Below are 19428 nucleotides of genomic sequence, written 5' to 3' on the forward strand. Positions count from 1 at the left end.
TTCTTTTGTCATAACGAATCAGTCATGAAGTATAACACCGAAACTGAACTTGGCATTCAGCAGACTGGTTTGCCAACAAATCATCAGGTTTGGTTTACCGTTAGTCGAAACCTGCAAAGCTCTGTATTGTCGAAATTTTGTTTTACCGTGAATTGAATCAGAAAGCCCTGTGCTGTCGAAATTTTGTCTTACGGTCAAATTAAACTAAAGCCCTGCATCATCGAGACTTTGTCTTATTGTCAATCGAAACTGTAAGTCCTGTACTGTCCAAACTTGGTCTTATCGTCAGTTGAAACTACAAGTCCTTGCATATAAGGAGAAGATACAACGAAATGAATCTACTGAACGTTCACTAACTGTGTCTTAATTCCAATTAAAAGTGAAAAATTTATACATTTATAAGACATGGAGCTTGAACTTCATGCTACGGGCCCAGAACTTTAAGAAGAAAAACAATCTCCAACAAGGTAAGCTTTTTGTTAAAGTCTTTAGTGATGCACTTATATATATATATATATATATATATATATATATATATATATATATATATATATATATATATATATATATATATATATATATATATATATATATATATATATATATATATATATATATATAAACAAAAATGAGTAGTCTTCTCAAATGATTTTTTCTCTCCCTAAAGCCACAAAAATCTTTTTATTATATCACCTTTATAATATTTGTCGGTATGAAAAAATGAAAAAAATGGGTGAACTATGGGAATGAAAACAACATTGGTTGTTTATATATTAGAAAGTATATGGTGCAACTATTCAGTTAGTCAATAATGATGAAAGAGTGAATTGGTCCGGTTGTCAGACTTTAAAGTTGTACTGATAACTACCGAAAAGTCAATCTCGTATGAGTAAGAGATTGATCTACTCACATGAGTAATTTCCATTTTTTTTTATTTTCGTCGAACATGTAGCGATTTGCACAATCAATGTATTCATTGATTCTATCAGTTTTGATGTGTATGAAGAGATACAACGATGACTAGTGTTTATTTCCGCTTACATTCCTAGAGTTATTCAAAAATAATAGTATTGCTTGTGACTGTGACGAAGCCGGAGTAATTGTCAAAATGGATACCAAAGTTTAGTCAACATCGAAAAATGCAAAATCGTGACGATAATTTCGCTGTTAGCGTTTTTGGCGATAGATCGTTTACATGTCAATCTTACTCACTCAGCATTAGTCGCCAAATATCTTATCGTTTTGAAACGAAAGGAATTCATCAATCGACCAATAGGTTATTATTCCTGAACATGCTAAATAAAAAATGAATAAATAAATGAATAAATAAATAAATAAATAAATAAATAAATAAATAAATAAATAAATAATCAATAAACATAAATAAAATAAAGCTATATTTGTTTTCCTTGACATAAATGTCATCATTACAATTGACAAGTTTTGGGTATGGAGAAATAACAGACAGAATGTTGATACAATATACACCTTATAAAATAGTCGGTAGAGGATTGATTAAATGAAACATATCGTTCCTGAGAATATAAATAAATAAATGCTGATATTATTTCACGATATCGCATTTTCAGTTTGGCTTGTTTCACCTCTGCGGTTATTGTATACGTAGCATAAATCTGAGGAGAGGCCATTAATTGCCACATAAAACGTGACCGATACTACTCTCCTTCTGATTGGCCGGATTTTTACAGTGAGTAATTAGGCTCGTTTCGCTTTTGGACGAGCAACTTTTCCCCCGTCCAAAGCAAATGTATTACCTATAGCTCTCTAACATAACGTAAATATTTAAATTGCATCTGTTGTTTCAAATTCCGCAAATCTTTTCTTTTCAAAAGGACATTAGCAGTGTGACGCTTAGCGTCACATCTGATGTCTGCTTCTTTTTTTAAATTTGTTTTTGCTTTTTATTTTGCTCACACTGTCATTTGCTTACAAACTTATTTCTTATAGGTGACATGTCTGACACAGCTAAAACTTAAACTTGCTAATGTTGCAAATCACGAGTTTGCATGATCATGTTTAGTCGATGTATGTAGCTACATAAACAAAATCAAAAACCATTTTGATGTCGAGGCTTGCGATATTTGGTGTCTGTTTCGTCGTAAAATAGAACGCTGTGTATAAAAATATTAAACTGCAAGTCCGTTGCGTTAAGATCCGTGTGTCAACAATATCTCGTGTCCACTAGAGATTTCAAACAAAGCAGGTTAGTGTTATGCATTTCGTTTGTTTCCGGTCATCCTTTTTACCCATAATCCCTATCGAGGCAATATTTAAATTAGTTTTAGCATATATCAACGTTAAAGTCAGGTTGGTTGTTCTTTTTGGTTTCACGCCATTTTTCAGCACATGAAAGGTTATGCATTGTGGCAAGTATTTTTCGTGGAGCAAGAACCTATTATAACTCCAGGAAGAACCATCGACACATGGGTAGCTACTGGCAAGCTTTCTCCCATACCGACGTTGGCAGAGCCCTAGACTCGAGCCTACGCTTGCAGAGGTGAGATGTCAGTGATCTGTAAAAGGCGAGCGCCTTATTCACTCCTCCACCCTGGGGAACCAGGTATCTGAATAGTTTAGTACGCACGCAATAACTATCATCAGAGAGGAAGGTGTTAAACAAACTCGTGCACAGTGAAACAATTGAACTGATATGTCATCAATCAAGTTTTGAATTAACTTTCATGCTGGTTTTCAATTTGCATTGAAATTAATTCACAAAAAAACATGTATTTAAACTGCGTGTATTTTTTCCTTAATCGTACTTAAACAGACCAATTATATTATGGCAAACAAATAAAAAGGCATGTTGATATTTTAATGAAACTATTTCCATTAAAAAATACTTTATGAATTCATAATACATCTACACCAATGGACACTAAATTTAATTGTATCTGTTCAATGAAAACGACTTTGATTTTCTGCTCAAGCTATTATAAATGAAGTTCTTTGTCTTCTTTCCTTTCTTCTTTCTTATTTCGTTTTTCTTTTCTAATTTTCTGTATACTTATTAATTTTAGACCAGATTGCAATGAATTACACATGAACCCCTCCCCCAAACACACATAACAGACAAACAAAACAAAACAAAACGAATACTTGATGTTTGCCTGGCAGTCTTGTTTATTATTTACTCTTGCCTTCTACATATCACGTCGGCACATAATGAAGATTTTCATCATGCCAGCAAACATACGTGTTAGAATGCACCTATAGGTCCAGTAGGATGTAACATACCTAAAACAAATGCATACTCATTCCTTTTGATTATTTATTTACAGCCTTATCTACTCAGTAACCCTAGAAGATAAAAATAACAAGGTGTCGTATGTGTTAATGCGATAATGAAACGGTTAAACAAGGGATTATCCTCTCTGAATTATCACCACGATTTACGTAAAAATGACGCGCTATCAATTAGGAATGTCCACGAGACCATGATGTATCAGGAGCGAGAGGAACTATGACGTCATTACCCGACACGCATGTGTAGACATGGTATATATATAAAAAGCATAACGTATCTGTTTCGACAAATTAATTCACTGAAAGGTGTTTGGACTGAAAAGAAGCAGACGACATGATTGGACTTTTGGAAATGTTGAAGAATTTCTGTGACAGAATAACATCAGAAACAAAAGAGCAAAATCCACTACAAGACACACAAGAAAGCTTAAATGACACCATTAAGCAATCAAAATATAACTGCAGTAGGGCAGCGTACACAAACTTTTCGATTGAAGAAATACTTAAGCCTTCATTTGGATCCAATAAATCGATTCCACTAGAGGAACCCTATTCCTCAGATTTAGAAAGTTCTTCAGCTTCAGAGACTGGACGTCTATCAGATTTTGACGGATTTCTGGAACAGGAGAAAGCGCTGGATCTCAGCCTTAAAAGGCAGCAAGCGTCAGAACTTCCTGCATGGATATTTTGCACTAGGTACTCGGCTAGACCCTCAGCAGGTTAGTTATTATTATTATTATTATTGTCTTGTTGTTATTGTTTTGTGACTGTTGTTATTGTTGGTGGTGGTGGTGGTATTCTCGGAGCAATAGAGGGAGTAGTAGTTGTAGTTGTTGTTTTTGTTGTAGTTGTAGTAGTGATATTGATTGCGCCTACTGAAATAACAATATAGCATTATCTTTTGGACCAATCACCCAAAATATTGAGACAAAACTGTCTCTTGAAATAATTCAAAGGAAGTAAAAAAAGGAGTACAAAATAATAAAAGCAACAGGTAAACATGAAAATAAGAGACATATCTGCAAATTCAATAACTTTGTGAAGTATCAGTCAAAACATGTCAATGTTAGCAAGTTTGAATTGAACATTCCCTGTTACCAGTATAACGGGATAAAAAAAAATCCAGGGATGCGTACCACGGTACTTTTTCACTTTACCGGTACTTCGGTAGCTTCAGTCGGGAATGAATTATAGGAAATGTCCGAATAATTTTTGGACGAATTTAATGATAGCTCCGGTGGCCTAGTGATTAGAGCGTCTGCCTCGGATGTGGGAGGTCGCGGGTTCGAACCCCGACCGAGTCATACCAAAAACTTACAAAAATGGTACTAACAGCTGCCTCGCTTGGCGCTCAGCATTAAAAGGTTAGTGTTAGGACTGGTCGGCCTGGTGTCAGGATAATGTGACAAGGTGGTCCCTCATCATCATGCTACATGTCTGCGGCATGATGTCGAAGTACTAGACATCACTATAAATTGCCACACTGCAGACATCGCAGCGATATGACTGTAAAATTGTTAAAGCTACGCTAAACATCCAAATCACACACACACACACACACACACACACACACACACACACAGAGAGAATTTAATGATATTAACAGCATATTTTCATTTTTCATGACAATATAATTGACTTAACAAAACAAGACTTCCAATTGTCACAAATTAATTTTGAATGCTACAAATATAATTATATTTATATTAATGTAATCACACTTTAACATGTGTAACGTATCCCAACGTGGTTGACAAATGGGCGTTATTTGTTTCCTATCTTAACTTTAAGTAATATCTCAAGTCCACTAAATATTTTGTTGTTTATTGGATAACTGTGTTTAATATTTACTGGATATATCTTATAAACAGCTTGCCCGGGTGTTGGCATCCCACATAATTTCACAGCCTATTGTAAAAAATATTATCAAAAGAATATATAGTAAATTGCAGGCTTCACTGTGGATACTTCTTATATTTGTCACCAAGCTATTTAACGTAAGCACAATATCTTTCACAGGGTATCAGCCATATTGTAGGCTTAATCATCCAAAATTAGTTATAGTTTACAGTTAACATGCACATAGCAAATTCATATAAAAATAAGGTAATAACGTTTTATTTTCGGGTTTGTGTGGGGGTGGCTATGATTTTCTTTTCAGCTGAGGTCTTTTATTTTCTTGTATCTCAAGACAATTTTTCAAAAAATTAATATAGTGGATATAATATGGTGCAATTCTGGCGTATCAGAAAAAATATATTTTTTACAGTTGCTGACAAACATTAATTTAAAAGAGAGTGCTAGGTCCCTATACCAGAACATTAAAGTATTGGTCCCTAATATAATTGCAGTATGCCGTGGTATGCACCGCCTTATATTCAGAAATATCGCGGTATACCGCGGTACAAGGGTTTTCGTGTTATCCAGCTCTACTAAAACTAATATTACTACTATTCCTACTAGTACTATTACATCAGCAATTACTCCTACTCCTACTACTACTACTCCTACTACTACTACTACTATGTATTATTGAAACTACCACGCGTTGTGATTGTCATTATTTTTCTGAATGAACGCTTGGCATATGGCGTCACCAAAGGCACCACCTTTGTGTTAGATACAAATGAAAGTAATGACAGATTGTTGTCAGATGAGACAGTGCGAAACAATTATTCACACTGGTCTACAAGGACGGCTCTAATATACACATAAAATAAAAGTGAACATTAGCCACTCCTTGTTTATTACTACTCCGCCCTTGCACAACGACATCACTTCTTCCTACACCATATTGTATTGATTTGGGGAAATAGTTCCAGCGATTTCGTATATAAAACAAATGCCAATCAATCATTAAGTGTGTTTGCTTTATCTGTCAAAGATAACAAATAACGTCATTTAAACTATGACATAATTTAAGAGACAAATGTGATGAAATGACCCATTCTAATTTTATCATTCGATTAGGGTCATTGATAATCAATTTACCTTCCAATATTAAAGCATTATACTTTAAACAAAATCACCATTATTTCGTAACACAGAAATGGCTTCTATTTATTGAACATTTATAAAATAAAACAAAAATTATTTACACAGCTTAGTCATATGATGGCGGTAGTGTTTAGTATTTATGACGTGATTAATAACGTAGTCTAATTATCGATGGTCCCAACTAAGTTTGAAACAGTTAAAATACACTTGAATAACCATGAAATTATAACTAGTGAAGCTTAGGTTGTGAAACTGCGATGCAACTGACTCACGTGTTTTTTTTTTTTCATCTTCCAGATTTATTTATGTATTTCTTTATTGGTATCAATAGGTCCACGGAACCGCAAGAAGAAACGTGTGCCTGTCGGTGGAATTAAGAAAAAAGGACGAGTAGCATTCAAAAATAATCAACTTGATCGGCTGGAAAAAGAATTTGAGATCAGTCAGTACTTGTCTGAAACACGCAGACGAGACTTGGCGCGAGAACTAACACTTCAAGAGAGCCAGGTCAAGGTCTGGTTTCAGAACCGTAGAGCTAAGGTCAAAAAGTCAAGTGAACTCGACCCACTCGCGCTCCAGCTCTGTAAGCATGGTCTGTATAGACATGGATCTAAGAAGCATCACTTCGATGACGTTAGAAGTGAAGTGTACACGAGTGACAGTGAACATTCTTGCGACAGTTTATTGTAGTTTTTTACGGAGAACAATTTAGCGTCTTTACTTCCGGTTCACCATCAAAGTCAATGTATTTAATGCTTTCAGGCAAACAACCCATATGTGTAGAAAAATTTGACGTGTGAATCATGTTTCTCAGATACGCACTGTATATTTTATTTACTCATGATAATTTATGCATTCTCATGATTTTCTTTGTGTGTAAACCTACTTCTGAGTATATAGATGAAAATTACAAATTTATACTGGATTTTAATTAGGTATCGTGATGCATAAATGTTTTGTTTTTCTTTTTTTAGCATAATATTTTGCAACTACTGCGTTGTAATAAATGTCATATTTATTTTCATCAATGCTGGCCATTGAGTTGTTTAAATGAATGTTGTGTAAATCTCAGTTTTATACAATTTTACATTTTCTATTTATTTTTATATCTTCGTTTTGATATTAGGTTACATTGATCTCCATGATTTTAAATTGCCATATAATCCAGTGTACACACAAATATTTGTCTGTCTGTATATCTGTCTGTCTGTCTGTATGTATGTATGTATGTATGTATGTATGTATGTATGCATATATGCATGTATGTATGTATGCATGAATGGATGGATGTATGTATGTTTGTCTATCTGCATGCATGCATGCATGCATGCAGGCACGTACGCACGCGTGTGTATGTATGTATGTACGTATGTATGTATGTGTAAGAATAAAGTGCACTTTCCTTATATAATGTTTATAGCCATATTGGTACGGACTTGGATTATTTGTGGAATATTTGGGTTATTTAATAATATTTCACTGATACTGATTAATTCATTGTAATTTTTACCTCTTTTTTTGTCAGTAAAATGTGTTAATTTGAGAAGAATTTTAAAATGTACTTTGTGAATCTTTCGCATTTGTTTATTTTTCTAAATAAATAAATATACATTTTTCTATTTACTCCTTTCTTTTTTATTACGTTCGTGGATTGATTTTAAACACGTCATAAAAATGGACTGTCATATAAGAGAACGAAATACATTTTACATTGAAATAGTGGACACTGTGTCGAAAACGAACAACGTAAATGATGTATTACATATTACTTTTCATACAGGATAGTTGTTTTAGACGAGGCCTTTCAATAAAAATAAAAAACCCCACTTAAAATAGTATGGAATTATACACATCAAGAAACATTTATATGAGAGTCAAGATAAAAGACAAACGTGAATACCCAAAAGTGTTGAAATGGCATTTTCGGTACATCCGGTAGGGAAAAGGATATCAAGCAAAAAAAAAAAGATTAAAAAATATTTCATCAAACAAAAACTATGGGATCCTGATTAAAAACTATCTAAATCTTTAGATTCTTATAAATATAAGCAAACTAATAATACAAGTTCCTTGTAACATTAAATGTGTCACCTTTGTATAGTACCACACACACACACACACACACACACACAAACACACACTAAATGAAAGCAAATAAATGACTTAGTGTCGTATTTAAAAGAATTTTAAAAGTCTTTATTGTCAGTCTTAATATTGGAAGCAAACGCTGTCGTAGCCGAAGTTCTTATTCATTTGGTGGTTTTATTCCGCTTCCGGAGTATAGTTTTAAAAGGGTTAATACAAACATCAGGAAAGATGGTACAATGGATTTAAAGAAGAGATTCGATTATGTCAAATGTTATAAAGCACTGGTTTGTATTTATGATTTTCATGCATTAAGGTAAAAACGTAGCGTTTTAGACAAAATAGCTACCATTATCAGATTAAATATGCTTTATGGATATTTTCTGTCCATACGTTTGTTTTGATTTTCATACTACTGCTAGGATTATAAGATTTATCCAAACTAATTATACTTCTTGAGAGTGTCTGAACCAGAATCTAAAATCTATTCTTAGTTGGAAATGAATGTATATCCATGATTGTTTCTCCATTACTTTAGCACTGTTAAAATTTGAGGAACGAAATGAGGCGCGACGGAAACACGGCGTCAATCTGAAACGATATACAGTGACGTTCGTTGCGCTTCGCGGAGAAGGCTATTCAAACACTTAGTTGATGGCGCGTGCTTTTTAATATTTACACCATGTTTTTCTTTTTCCTCTCCTGTTTAATTACCGTGAATTAGCATTTTAGTCAACTGGCGTGTAATTTCTGAATCAACATGTCAGTTCGATAAATGAGCCATGTTATGAAAAAGTATTGTTTTCCTTTCCATGATTCTTTTTTCTTGTTGTGGTTCTTTCCAGGTTCTTACTCCACCTAATATACTGGCCGCCATTTATAGCCTATTATGTGCGAAAAATGTAGTTAAACGCATACCAGTCAGCGAACTTGACGCAATAATCATTAGATAATTAAGCGAACTGAATGAAGTACATAATCTTACAATAATGTATATGTTTAGACAATATCTTATCCGTACTTGGTGTCAGGGGCTTGTCTTTCCTCGAAAGGACACCAAACTAAACGTCTATGTGTCTATTTACTCAATGTGTACATGCTACCAATAAAAGTGCGCAATAATAACATGATGTTCAAATTTTAAGTAATAAGTGAATGTACGTTTGTGTGTAGAATTCTTTTTGCATTCAAGCCGGGGTGGGTCCGAGAACCCCGGACCGTACCCCCCCCCCCCCATCAGGCCTTGGTTATAACACACACACACACACACACACACACACACGAGGCCCTAATATTCCGCCCAGAGATCTGCATGACATATTTAACGCCACTATTGGCAATCCCTTAATAGCATTAATTGAATGACATCGTAGACTGTACGTGTTGCGTTACACAATTTACGTTCGGGATTTTGCCTTGGTGCTTTAACATGACTTCAGTTCATACAAATTTTCTTTTTACATAAGAAATGTTCGCTTCAATTTTTAAAAACCTCTATGAACTAATGAGCGGCTAAATAAGTTCGCCATCAACCATGTAACTCCATTTCAATTTTAGACGCAGCTGTGAAATGTCCGGAAGTGGTTATAATGGTTCAGTGACGACTTTAATTGTCTAGAAGTTCTATGTGGTCCAGAAATGTTTAAAATGGCGAATAATCTACTCGTTTAGTGTCCGAATAACATCTTTCATACAAATCTACTTGTCTAGTGATGGAATAACATATATGATACAAATCTACTTGTTCAGTGTTGGAATAACATATATGATACAAATATACTTGTTTAGTTTGAATAACATCTTTAATACAAATATACTTGTTTAGTGTTGGAATAACATCTATGATACAAATATACTTGTTAAGTGTTGGAATATCATCTATGATACAAATCTACTTTTTTCGTTTGAAAAACATCTTTGATACAAATCTACTTGTTTAGTGTTGGAATAACGTTTATGATACAAATATACTTGTTTAGTTTGAATAACATCTTTAATACAAATATACTTGTTTAGTGTTGGAATAACATCTATGATACAAATCTACTTTTTTCGTTTGAAAAACATCTTTGATACAAATCTACTTGTTTAGTGTTGGAATAACGTTTATGATACAAATATACTTGTTTAGCTTGAATAACATCTTTAATACAAATATTCTTGTTTAGTGTTGAAATAACATCTATGATACAAACATACTTGTTAAGTGTTGAAATAACATCTATGATACAAATCAACTTGTTTAATGTTAGAATAACATCTTTGATACAAATATGCTTTTTTCGTTTGAAAAAACATATTTGATACAAATCTACTTGTTTAGTGTTGGAATAACGTTTATGATACAAATATACTTGTTTAGTGTTGGAATAACATAAATGATATAAATATACTTGTTTAGTGTTGGAATATCATCTATGATACAAATATACTTTTTTTCGTTTGAAAAACATCTTTGATACAAATCTACTTGTTCAGTGTTTGGAACAATATCTATGATACAAATATACTTGTTTAGTGTTGGAATAACATCTATGATACAAATATACTTGTTTAGTGGTGGAATATCATCTATGATACAAATATACTTTCTTCGTTTGAAAAACATCTTTGATACAAATATTCTTGTTTAGTGTTGGAATATCATCTATGATACAAATCTACTTTTTTCGTTTGAAAAACATCTTTGATACAAATCTACTTGTTTAGTGTTGGAATAAAATTTATGATATAAATATACTTGTTTAGCTTGAATAACATCTTTAATACAAATATTCTTGTTTAGTGTTGGAATGACATCTTTGATACAAATCTACTTGTTTAGAGTTGGAATAACATCTATATTACAAATCAACTCGTTTAATTTTAATAAGATCTACGACGCAAATCCACTCGTTTAATTTTAATAACATCTATGATAGAAATCTACTGGTTTAATGTGAATTACACCTATGATACAAATGTACTTGTTTAGTTGGAATAACATCTATGACACATATCTATTTGTTTAATTTTAACAGCAGCAATGATACAAATCTACTGGTTCAATTTGAATAAAACCATGACACGGATTTACTGGTGCAATTTGAATAACAGCTATTGTTTCAAATGTACTGGTTCATTTTGAATAACATTGATGCCACATATATACTAGTTTAATTTGAATAACAGCCACGATACAAACCTACTGATTAAATTTGAATAACAACATTGATACAGATCTACTGGTACAATCTGAGTAACAGCCATGATATAAATCTATTGTTTCAGTTTGAATAACAGCCATGATACAAACCCACTGATTAAATTTGAATAACAGCATTGATACAGATCTACTGGTACAATCTGAGTAACAGCCATGATATAAATCTATTGTTTCAGTTTGAATAACAGCCATGATACAAACCGACTGATTAAATTTGAATAACAACCATGATACAAACCTACTGTTTAAATTTGAATAACAACATTGATACAGATCTACTGGTACAATCTGAGTAACAGCCATGATATAAATCTATTGTTTCAGTTTGAATAACAGCCATGATACAAACCTACTTGTTCAATTTGATATGAAGAAAGACGCTTTATTTTCTTTCCTATGTCTAGTGCTAATTAGCACTGAGATATATTCGGATAAATTTGAATGTGATTGCAACACTGGAGGTCTGTAGGAATAAACCACGTGTTTAATAATACACGTACTAGAGAGGAGTTGTTGTGAACGTGACTTACGCCAGGAATAACACCTTATAGCTAACGCATACAGTTTTCATCATATTTGCATACACATCCCAATAGGTAGACATTTCGAAATTACATATTTAAAGATTCCTAACACAAAATAGTGTTTCAGTTAATCTAAAATACTTGTGAAAGAATGTCAGTAAATCTTTCTATGGTTTATTTCATTCGTACTGCCAGATCTTCCATAACATCCTGCAAATATGTCTTAATCATTATGCATATATATATATATATATATATATATATATATATATATATATATATATATATATATATATATATATATATATATATATATTCAAAAATGATATAAATTCAATAGAATTATATTTAGAGCAAAGCTACCTACCTGTCTACTTCTTTATCTATCTATCTATCTATCTATTTTTCTGTTTATCCATCCATCCATCCATCCATCCATCCACCCACCCACCCATCTATCCATACATCCATCCATCCATTTATCCATCCACCCACCCACCCACCCATCTATCCATCTATCCATCCATAGATCCATCCATCTACAGGAAGAAAAGCAGCCAAGGATTAAATGTTGCAAAATGCTGTCCCTATCGCTCCTTCAGACTTCCTCTGTTATCATTTCATCATGGATGACTTAATAATTTCCACACTGCGTTACTAACACTTATTGGATATTTGTCACAAATCGGACCCTAAAGGGTATTTTGTGGGGTCGTTTTTAACAATGATGTGAATAATCGGTGGCACTCATATCTTTTAATATTCTAGGGTTGAGGTGATTTATACGCTTCCTCATTTGCTTATCATTGTCGGTTTTATTTGTGAGAAAATGTTCGGTCGACTGTAAAGCTCTGTTCTTATCAAGCCATCGATTATTCAGGCACGTTGATTTCAACAGGTGAATGGCTCTGACGACCTAGGGGCGATAAGCGAATTGCCCAAAGAGGATAATTTTGACATACAATCAAAGCGATGACCAATAAGTAGTTACCATACTGATCTGAATGCTTTCACACTAATAATAAGGACAGAAAGTTCCTGAAAGTCAGTATTTACATCGTACCGTGCGCAGTATATTTTATAGAAAATGAAAATAACCTATTCGTACAGTATATAGCAACATTTTAAAAACTCTATGTAGGAAATATATAATTACATGTATTTACTACTATTACTGCTAGTAATAATACTACTACTATTACTACTACTACTAATAATAATAATAATAATAAAAATAATAATAATGATAATAGTAATAATAATAATAATAATAATAATAATAATAATAATAATAATAATAACAATAATGAATTAGTATAATACCTAATTTTTAACACTCTAAGCGCTTCACAGTATTACAAGGACACACACATACACGCACACACAGATGTAGCTGGGTCATGATTTTGAAAAGAAGGTTGTTCTTAGGTATTGGTTGTAACGATGGAAAGAATAAGAATATTAATGTTGGAAGAAGATCGTGGTTATATGAGTGTCTGAAGAAGATAGTGTTTTTGGAGAGAGAGAGAGAGAGAGAGAGAGAGAGAGAGATTTTGCAGGAGCGAACGGATAGCCAGTGGAGGATACATACCTAGCCAGAGAAGGGTGTGAATGGTCCGTTCTTAGCATTCTAAGGACTATTCGAGCAGTAGTGTCTTTTTATACAACTTTTTGAAGTTTCTTTAGAAGGTATTGATACTGATTGAAGAAGATTACATTAATCAGGTCTATAAAGTACTAAGAAAAACAAATAAATGGTTTAATGGCATCAATAGAAATAAAATCGCTGATGGAGCTGATATGTTTTTACTTCATATAACAGACGTATTCACGTATAAGTCGAGTCAAAATAAAAACTGCACAGACCTAGATTTACATGCGCATATCAGGGTACGTGCATTTTGTTAGGAGCAATCAGTATAAAAACAGTATAGACTCTGATCTGCAGACCAGGATCTTTGTTGTTTCCAACTTGACTCGACTTATAGGCGAGTTTATACGGGTATGCAGCCTTGTCTGTGTTCATGACGTGTTGTTGCAATTAGAGAGAAAACTCAAGAGTGACACCGAACTTATTATGCCCCCTTATTCATGATATAGTAGTCTTGGAACTCCTTAGTTATCATTACCAAACAAATTTAATTTGGTAGTGGTAAATAGGCAACTTTGCAAAGAGTACTACATCACTTCATCAATGTTGTAACCGTGAAACATTAACTTTAAATTTCTCCTAAATTATTGCTTGTGTAGTTTATAGTTCTGTTGAAATCATCAGCATGCCAAGACATTCTGACAGAAGTGATTATCTCCGGAAGTACATGTTACAAATGTTGAATTGATTCGTTTGTGGAAAACAGCCTGTTAGAAAAATTGTTTAGTTGAAGTCGTTTGGACAAGTGCAAATAAAATATGCTGTTATATTGGTAATCTTTTCTGCTAAAGGTATTTATGAATGGATGGATATTCGGAGAAGTGGGTTACAGTCATGTTATGTCGAATGTTATATCTTTTGAGCTGTCAGCAAATCGAAGTCCTGTAAATTGATGTATTCTAGATAATGAAAACTATAAGAGCTCTCTTTTATATATATACTTTTGTTCTTATTATTTTTTGTTTGTTTGCTTACGAAAATTCGACATTTAACTTTTGTTTTTCTATTTGGAATATTTTAACGTTTGAAGAATTCGTGTTTTCTGAAATAAAGAATTTGAAGCATTCTGAAAGATATGATTGATAGTATATGGATATTATTTTAGTTCTCTGCATTTATTCTCAATAAGCCTTTATGGGGTGTGGCATGTATCACGTGTTGTCGCCTCTTATAATGTATAATACGAATGCTATTATTTTATTTAAGTAGGAAGTACGTTTGGACAAATCTCCTTCCACGAATTATAATTGAAGTTATCACCACTGAGGAACATTTTGAAATCTTTCATCAGACCGTTGTCTTCGGATGAGTGGAAGACCAGAGACCTCAATCTTCAACTGCACGCGTCTAAACACGCGTTGAATGTCAGCTTAAAATAAATATTTGGGATCACTTTCACGCTTATTAAAATTGGACAGGGTCGAAAGGAAGAGCTGCTGATAGCAATGGGGATTATTGGTGATTACAAATATTCTCCACTTTAGTTGACATGGACACTAAACAGTTTCTTAAGCGTCGCAATAGCTCGGGCAGGAGTTTTAAGTCAACACAATAGCGCGTGCTATCTTTATTTATCGTACCGTTCCAAAATCCTTTATAATGTCAAGAACATAGGAAAGCTTCACATATTTTATCGTTTTTTGCAGTTGGTTAAGAGGAAACCTACGCTAAAATGTCTTCAAAGAACAGGTTCTGTGTCTGATACAAAGTAGGATGTGATTTTTTCAAACGGTGAGGGTGTCGGGGTGCATACTTTTGCATTGAATATTCACTTAACCTTCTAAGCTGCATATATATCTTGTTTTTATTGTGTCAAGAATTTACATTTTCTCTTATGTTTTATATTTAAGCCAGAGATGATAAAAACGTTTTTTTCGTTTTTATTTTACCTCGAAAAACGCGTTTTTTTACGTTTTTTTATTTTTTGCTGGACAATATAAATTATATGTAGGAAACCATAGAGTGGTCAGATCAGTCAGATGGTGATAACGACATTGAGTGAAATTTTTTTCAATGTTATCTGGACTACGGTTTAAAACTTTTGACATTTTTTCATATTTGTATCACTGAAACTTTAAAACTGGTATGTAGCGTGTAAATAAGTAAAATATTGATTTTTGTGTTGCCTAAAAACTACTGGAACGTTTTTTTCTCGTTTTTTATTTATTGAGAAAACATGCGTTTTTTTACGTTTTTTATTTTAATTTTAACGTTTTTAACATCTATGATTTAAGCATTGTTGCATCCTTGTTTCTTGGGCGAATCAGAACTGTCATGTTTCTGGTATTTATGGAAACCATGTACCTCAACTTAAATATTTTGCCATGCCTTGGTAAGTCTCCATGTTCGTCGCACAATGAGATAGTCCTTGTAGGACGATCCCCATTACAATAATACAATAGGGTGCTGTGATTGCTTCCATTTATTCAATATTTTCTCCGAATTACGGCCATAATGTCATATCTTCACACACTTAAAAGTAAGCAAACGTGTTGGATCCAAAGTGCCTAAATGTCAATGGCCTTGAGCACGGCCAGACTTCATCTGTTATTTTATACGGATGAGTATGGCAGTTATGTCTCGTAACATCGTTTGTCTACTATAGTTCGTTCGTTTGTGTGAAACTGCGCCGTCGGTTACCAAGATTTATTCTTATCTGGACATCGGGCATTCAAGCACCTAGATGTCAACCAGTGAATGTGCGTGACGACCTAGGGGTGATAATCCAGTTGCTAAATGAAGATACGTAGAAATCTTATCCAGTAACGTATCAGAGATGGTGTAATCATAATTGAAGGCTTCTACTTAATTTAATTAAAACATGTTTATGTAGGTCACTTCCGTTTTTATTTAATTATAAGTCTGATTTTTCCACAGTTGCTTCGAAAGATACATTTTGTCAGTGTTCTCTTAGATTATGCTTCCACGAGATAATTTTGGGATTCCATCTAATTTTGCATTACAGTTGTGATAATAATGTGCTATTAACTGTATGCATATAATAAACATTGCTTGAATATACAGAAAATTCGCGTATTGATTATTTGCTAAGTTAAACGAGAAATCGGATATAGACAGGTTTTGCATAGAAAAAACTGATATAATATTCCTTACCCTAACCCATCCACATTTAATCAAGTTGTTTTTAATAACTATAATTATTTAATCATAAACGTGCACAATGCTGTTCATTTTTCCCCATATTTTATTTACTGTGTACTGAGTGGGGGAGAAACCCGTGATTTATTTTACTGCAGACCGTGCGTGAAGAATCCATGATTATTCTTACATGAAGAAACTACATGGCTTTACAAACAATAGCATCTGCATCATTTCTTTTCAACAATTTAGATATCTGTCAATTAAGGATTATATAATTTTTTGAAGTACTGTTCTTTCTTTCAAGGTCTTAAATAGTTTAGCACCAGGGTATATTAACATTTTTAAGTTTCTAACGATCCGTAGCACAAGGTGTACACTGTCAGATGAAAATAATGATTTATGTAAACCAAAAGTTAAGAGAGGGTATTTTAAGAAAGCTTTTACATGCGCCAGTAAAGTTTTATGGAACAGGGTTCTTTAAAGTGTAAAATATATAAAAGTCTACGAATAATTTAACGATTAAATCTGATTTTATGACCGCATGGTAGCTGCTATACTACATGGTAGTTGTGCTACTTCTGTGTGATAACAGTATGATAACCTTTTATACTTGGTATTCACCCCTGTTACAGATGTCTTCTCGCATGCAGTAAATGTTAACTTTGTAGAATTTTAATAATCACACGTAGGACAACAATACGAACCAACTGTGTCATACTGAATAAATAAAAGATATTGTTAATATTTATTATTATGAGATAAATACATTTGTAAATTAACGCTACTAGTGTCCCTACTATTGTTGTTACCTTTTAGGAGTCTCTCTCTCTCTCTCACACACACACACACACACACACACACACACACAGAGATACATATATATATATATATATATATATATATATATATATATATATATATATATATATATATATATATATATATATATATTGTGCCCAATTTACTGAGCACGACTGGATTCGGTAGCTTATGATATGTCTAGTACCTAATATTTATTATATCCCTTCAAAATCAATACAAATGTTTTCGTTACCATAATTCCAAATCCCACTAAGAACTTAATTTTGTATATTTGGGAGTTATTTCCGTTTATTTTTTCATCAACGTTGTCTTTTCTTCTTTACCGCATTCCCCATATATATTAAGTTCTTTGAGCTTCATTCTTCCTGTTATGATAATTATTTCTTCTGAACTGAAATCTTTTACAATGTCGATGTCGCTGTTCAATTTTCTGGTAGAAGATTGACAGGTTTCAAATTCGCAACAAATACACGAAAAACTGCCCCAGAAACGTTCAACACAAACTCGGTTGATATGTAAAACAGATAAAATATGATGTAATTTTATTCACTAACTGACTGATATGTTTTTTAGCCTCTTTTGGGCCACTTACTCCAATGGACATGGAGCGAAGGGGCCAAATTTCATACGATGCCATTAGATTTCGTATCAAGTTAATTCTTTATTTCTCTTTCTTAGTTAAGGGATGATGTTGTGCCCTTGAGGTTTCTTGAATGCCGTTTGAGGCTCTAGCCTTTAAATGGCCCGTAATAAATGGTCTATTATTGCTCCTAATGTCTAAATCATTGATAACTGAGGAAGATAATAAACGTTTCTCCGATAATGATCACGAGTGCCACCTTTCAAAATGGCAATATTATAGAAACGTTGTCTTTCTCATTATGTCACACCAGTACATACACACATACAGAAACAGTATTAAAGGAACTCTTGCATTACCATGTTGATGTAAAACAAACTCATCACGAAGTTACAAGTGTTTCTTTTCATTTTATTTTTGTTTCCTGAATGCTTTTTAAGAATGTAAACGTTCTAATCAGCTAATTTAGTTTATTTATGAGTATAACTGATACTAATATTCCCTGGAATCATATTTCAAAGCGTAATGGGTTAATGTCATCTTTAAACTTTCAGTACCATCACCAGCGCGATAAATAATGAAACAACCACCAGCACCATCACTACTGATGTTGCTTGTTTTCATCCGACTATATTTCCCAATTGTAGTGTTACCGCTTCTGCCCTCTCCTCGCTTTTCTTTTGATCATCCAATTCCAACCATACCTCTTTCTGTCCTTTTCATTCTCCTACTCCTACTGCTACTAGTGTGTGTAAAATAATAAAACACACAGAGAATATATATATATATATATATATATATATATATATATATATATATATATATATATATATATATATATATATATATATATATATATATATATATAGAGAGAGAGAGAGAGAGAGAGAGAGAGAGAGAGAGAGAGAGAGAATGTTTTTTTTTTTATAAATATACACCAGACAGTACGGAAAGTGCTATCCCTGGATTCCTATAGAAAAATGCTTGATACTATTACGCAGATGTGTGCTTAGTCGTGAGGGAATATCGGCTCGCGTGTGCAGGCAAGGAGATGGGCGCCGTTTCCCCGCGGACCTGGGTTTGAATCTCCCTAGAGTACGAATACAAAATTCTCTAACCTGTATGATAGTATTGTTTGCATTAAATATATATATATAATGATGATGAGATATTGAAACACATCAAAGACAGAAAC

At 33.1% G+C, this 19428-nt stretch overlaps 1 protein-coding gene across 1 annotated transcript; it reads left to right on the top strand.

The window, feature by feature from the left end:
• Positions 1–3558: 3558 nt before the first annotated feature.
• LOC149791452 (uncharacterized) lies at positions 3559–7887 on the top strand. The gene is made up of 2 exons (XM_089969991.1): positions 3559–3986; positions 6596–7887. The coding sequence occupies exons 1-2, from the start codon at positions 3602–3604 to the stop codon at positions 6952–6954; spliced, it is 744 nt and encodes a 247-aa protein (XP_089826117.1). The 5' UTR covers positions 3559–3601; the 3' UTR covers positions 6955–7887.
• Positions 7888–19428: the final 11541 nt, after the last annotated feature.

This window comes from Sinohyriopsis cumingii, chromosome 9 (assembly GCF_028554795.1).
Source record: "Sinohyriopsis cumingii isolate HCF-2022 chromosome 9, ASM2855479v2, whole genome shotgun sequence".
Classification (NCBI taxonomy): Eukaryota; Metazoa; Mollusca; class Bivalvia; order Unionida; family Unionidae; genus Sinohyriopsis; species Sinohyriopsis cumingii.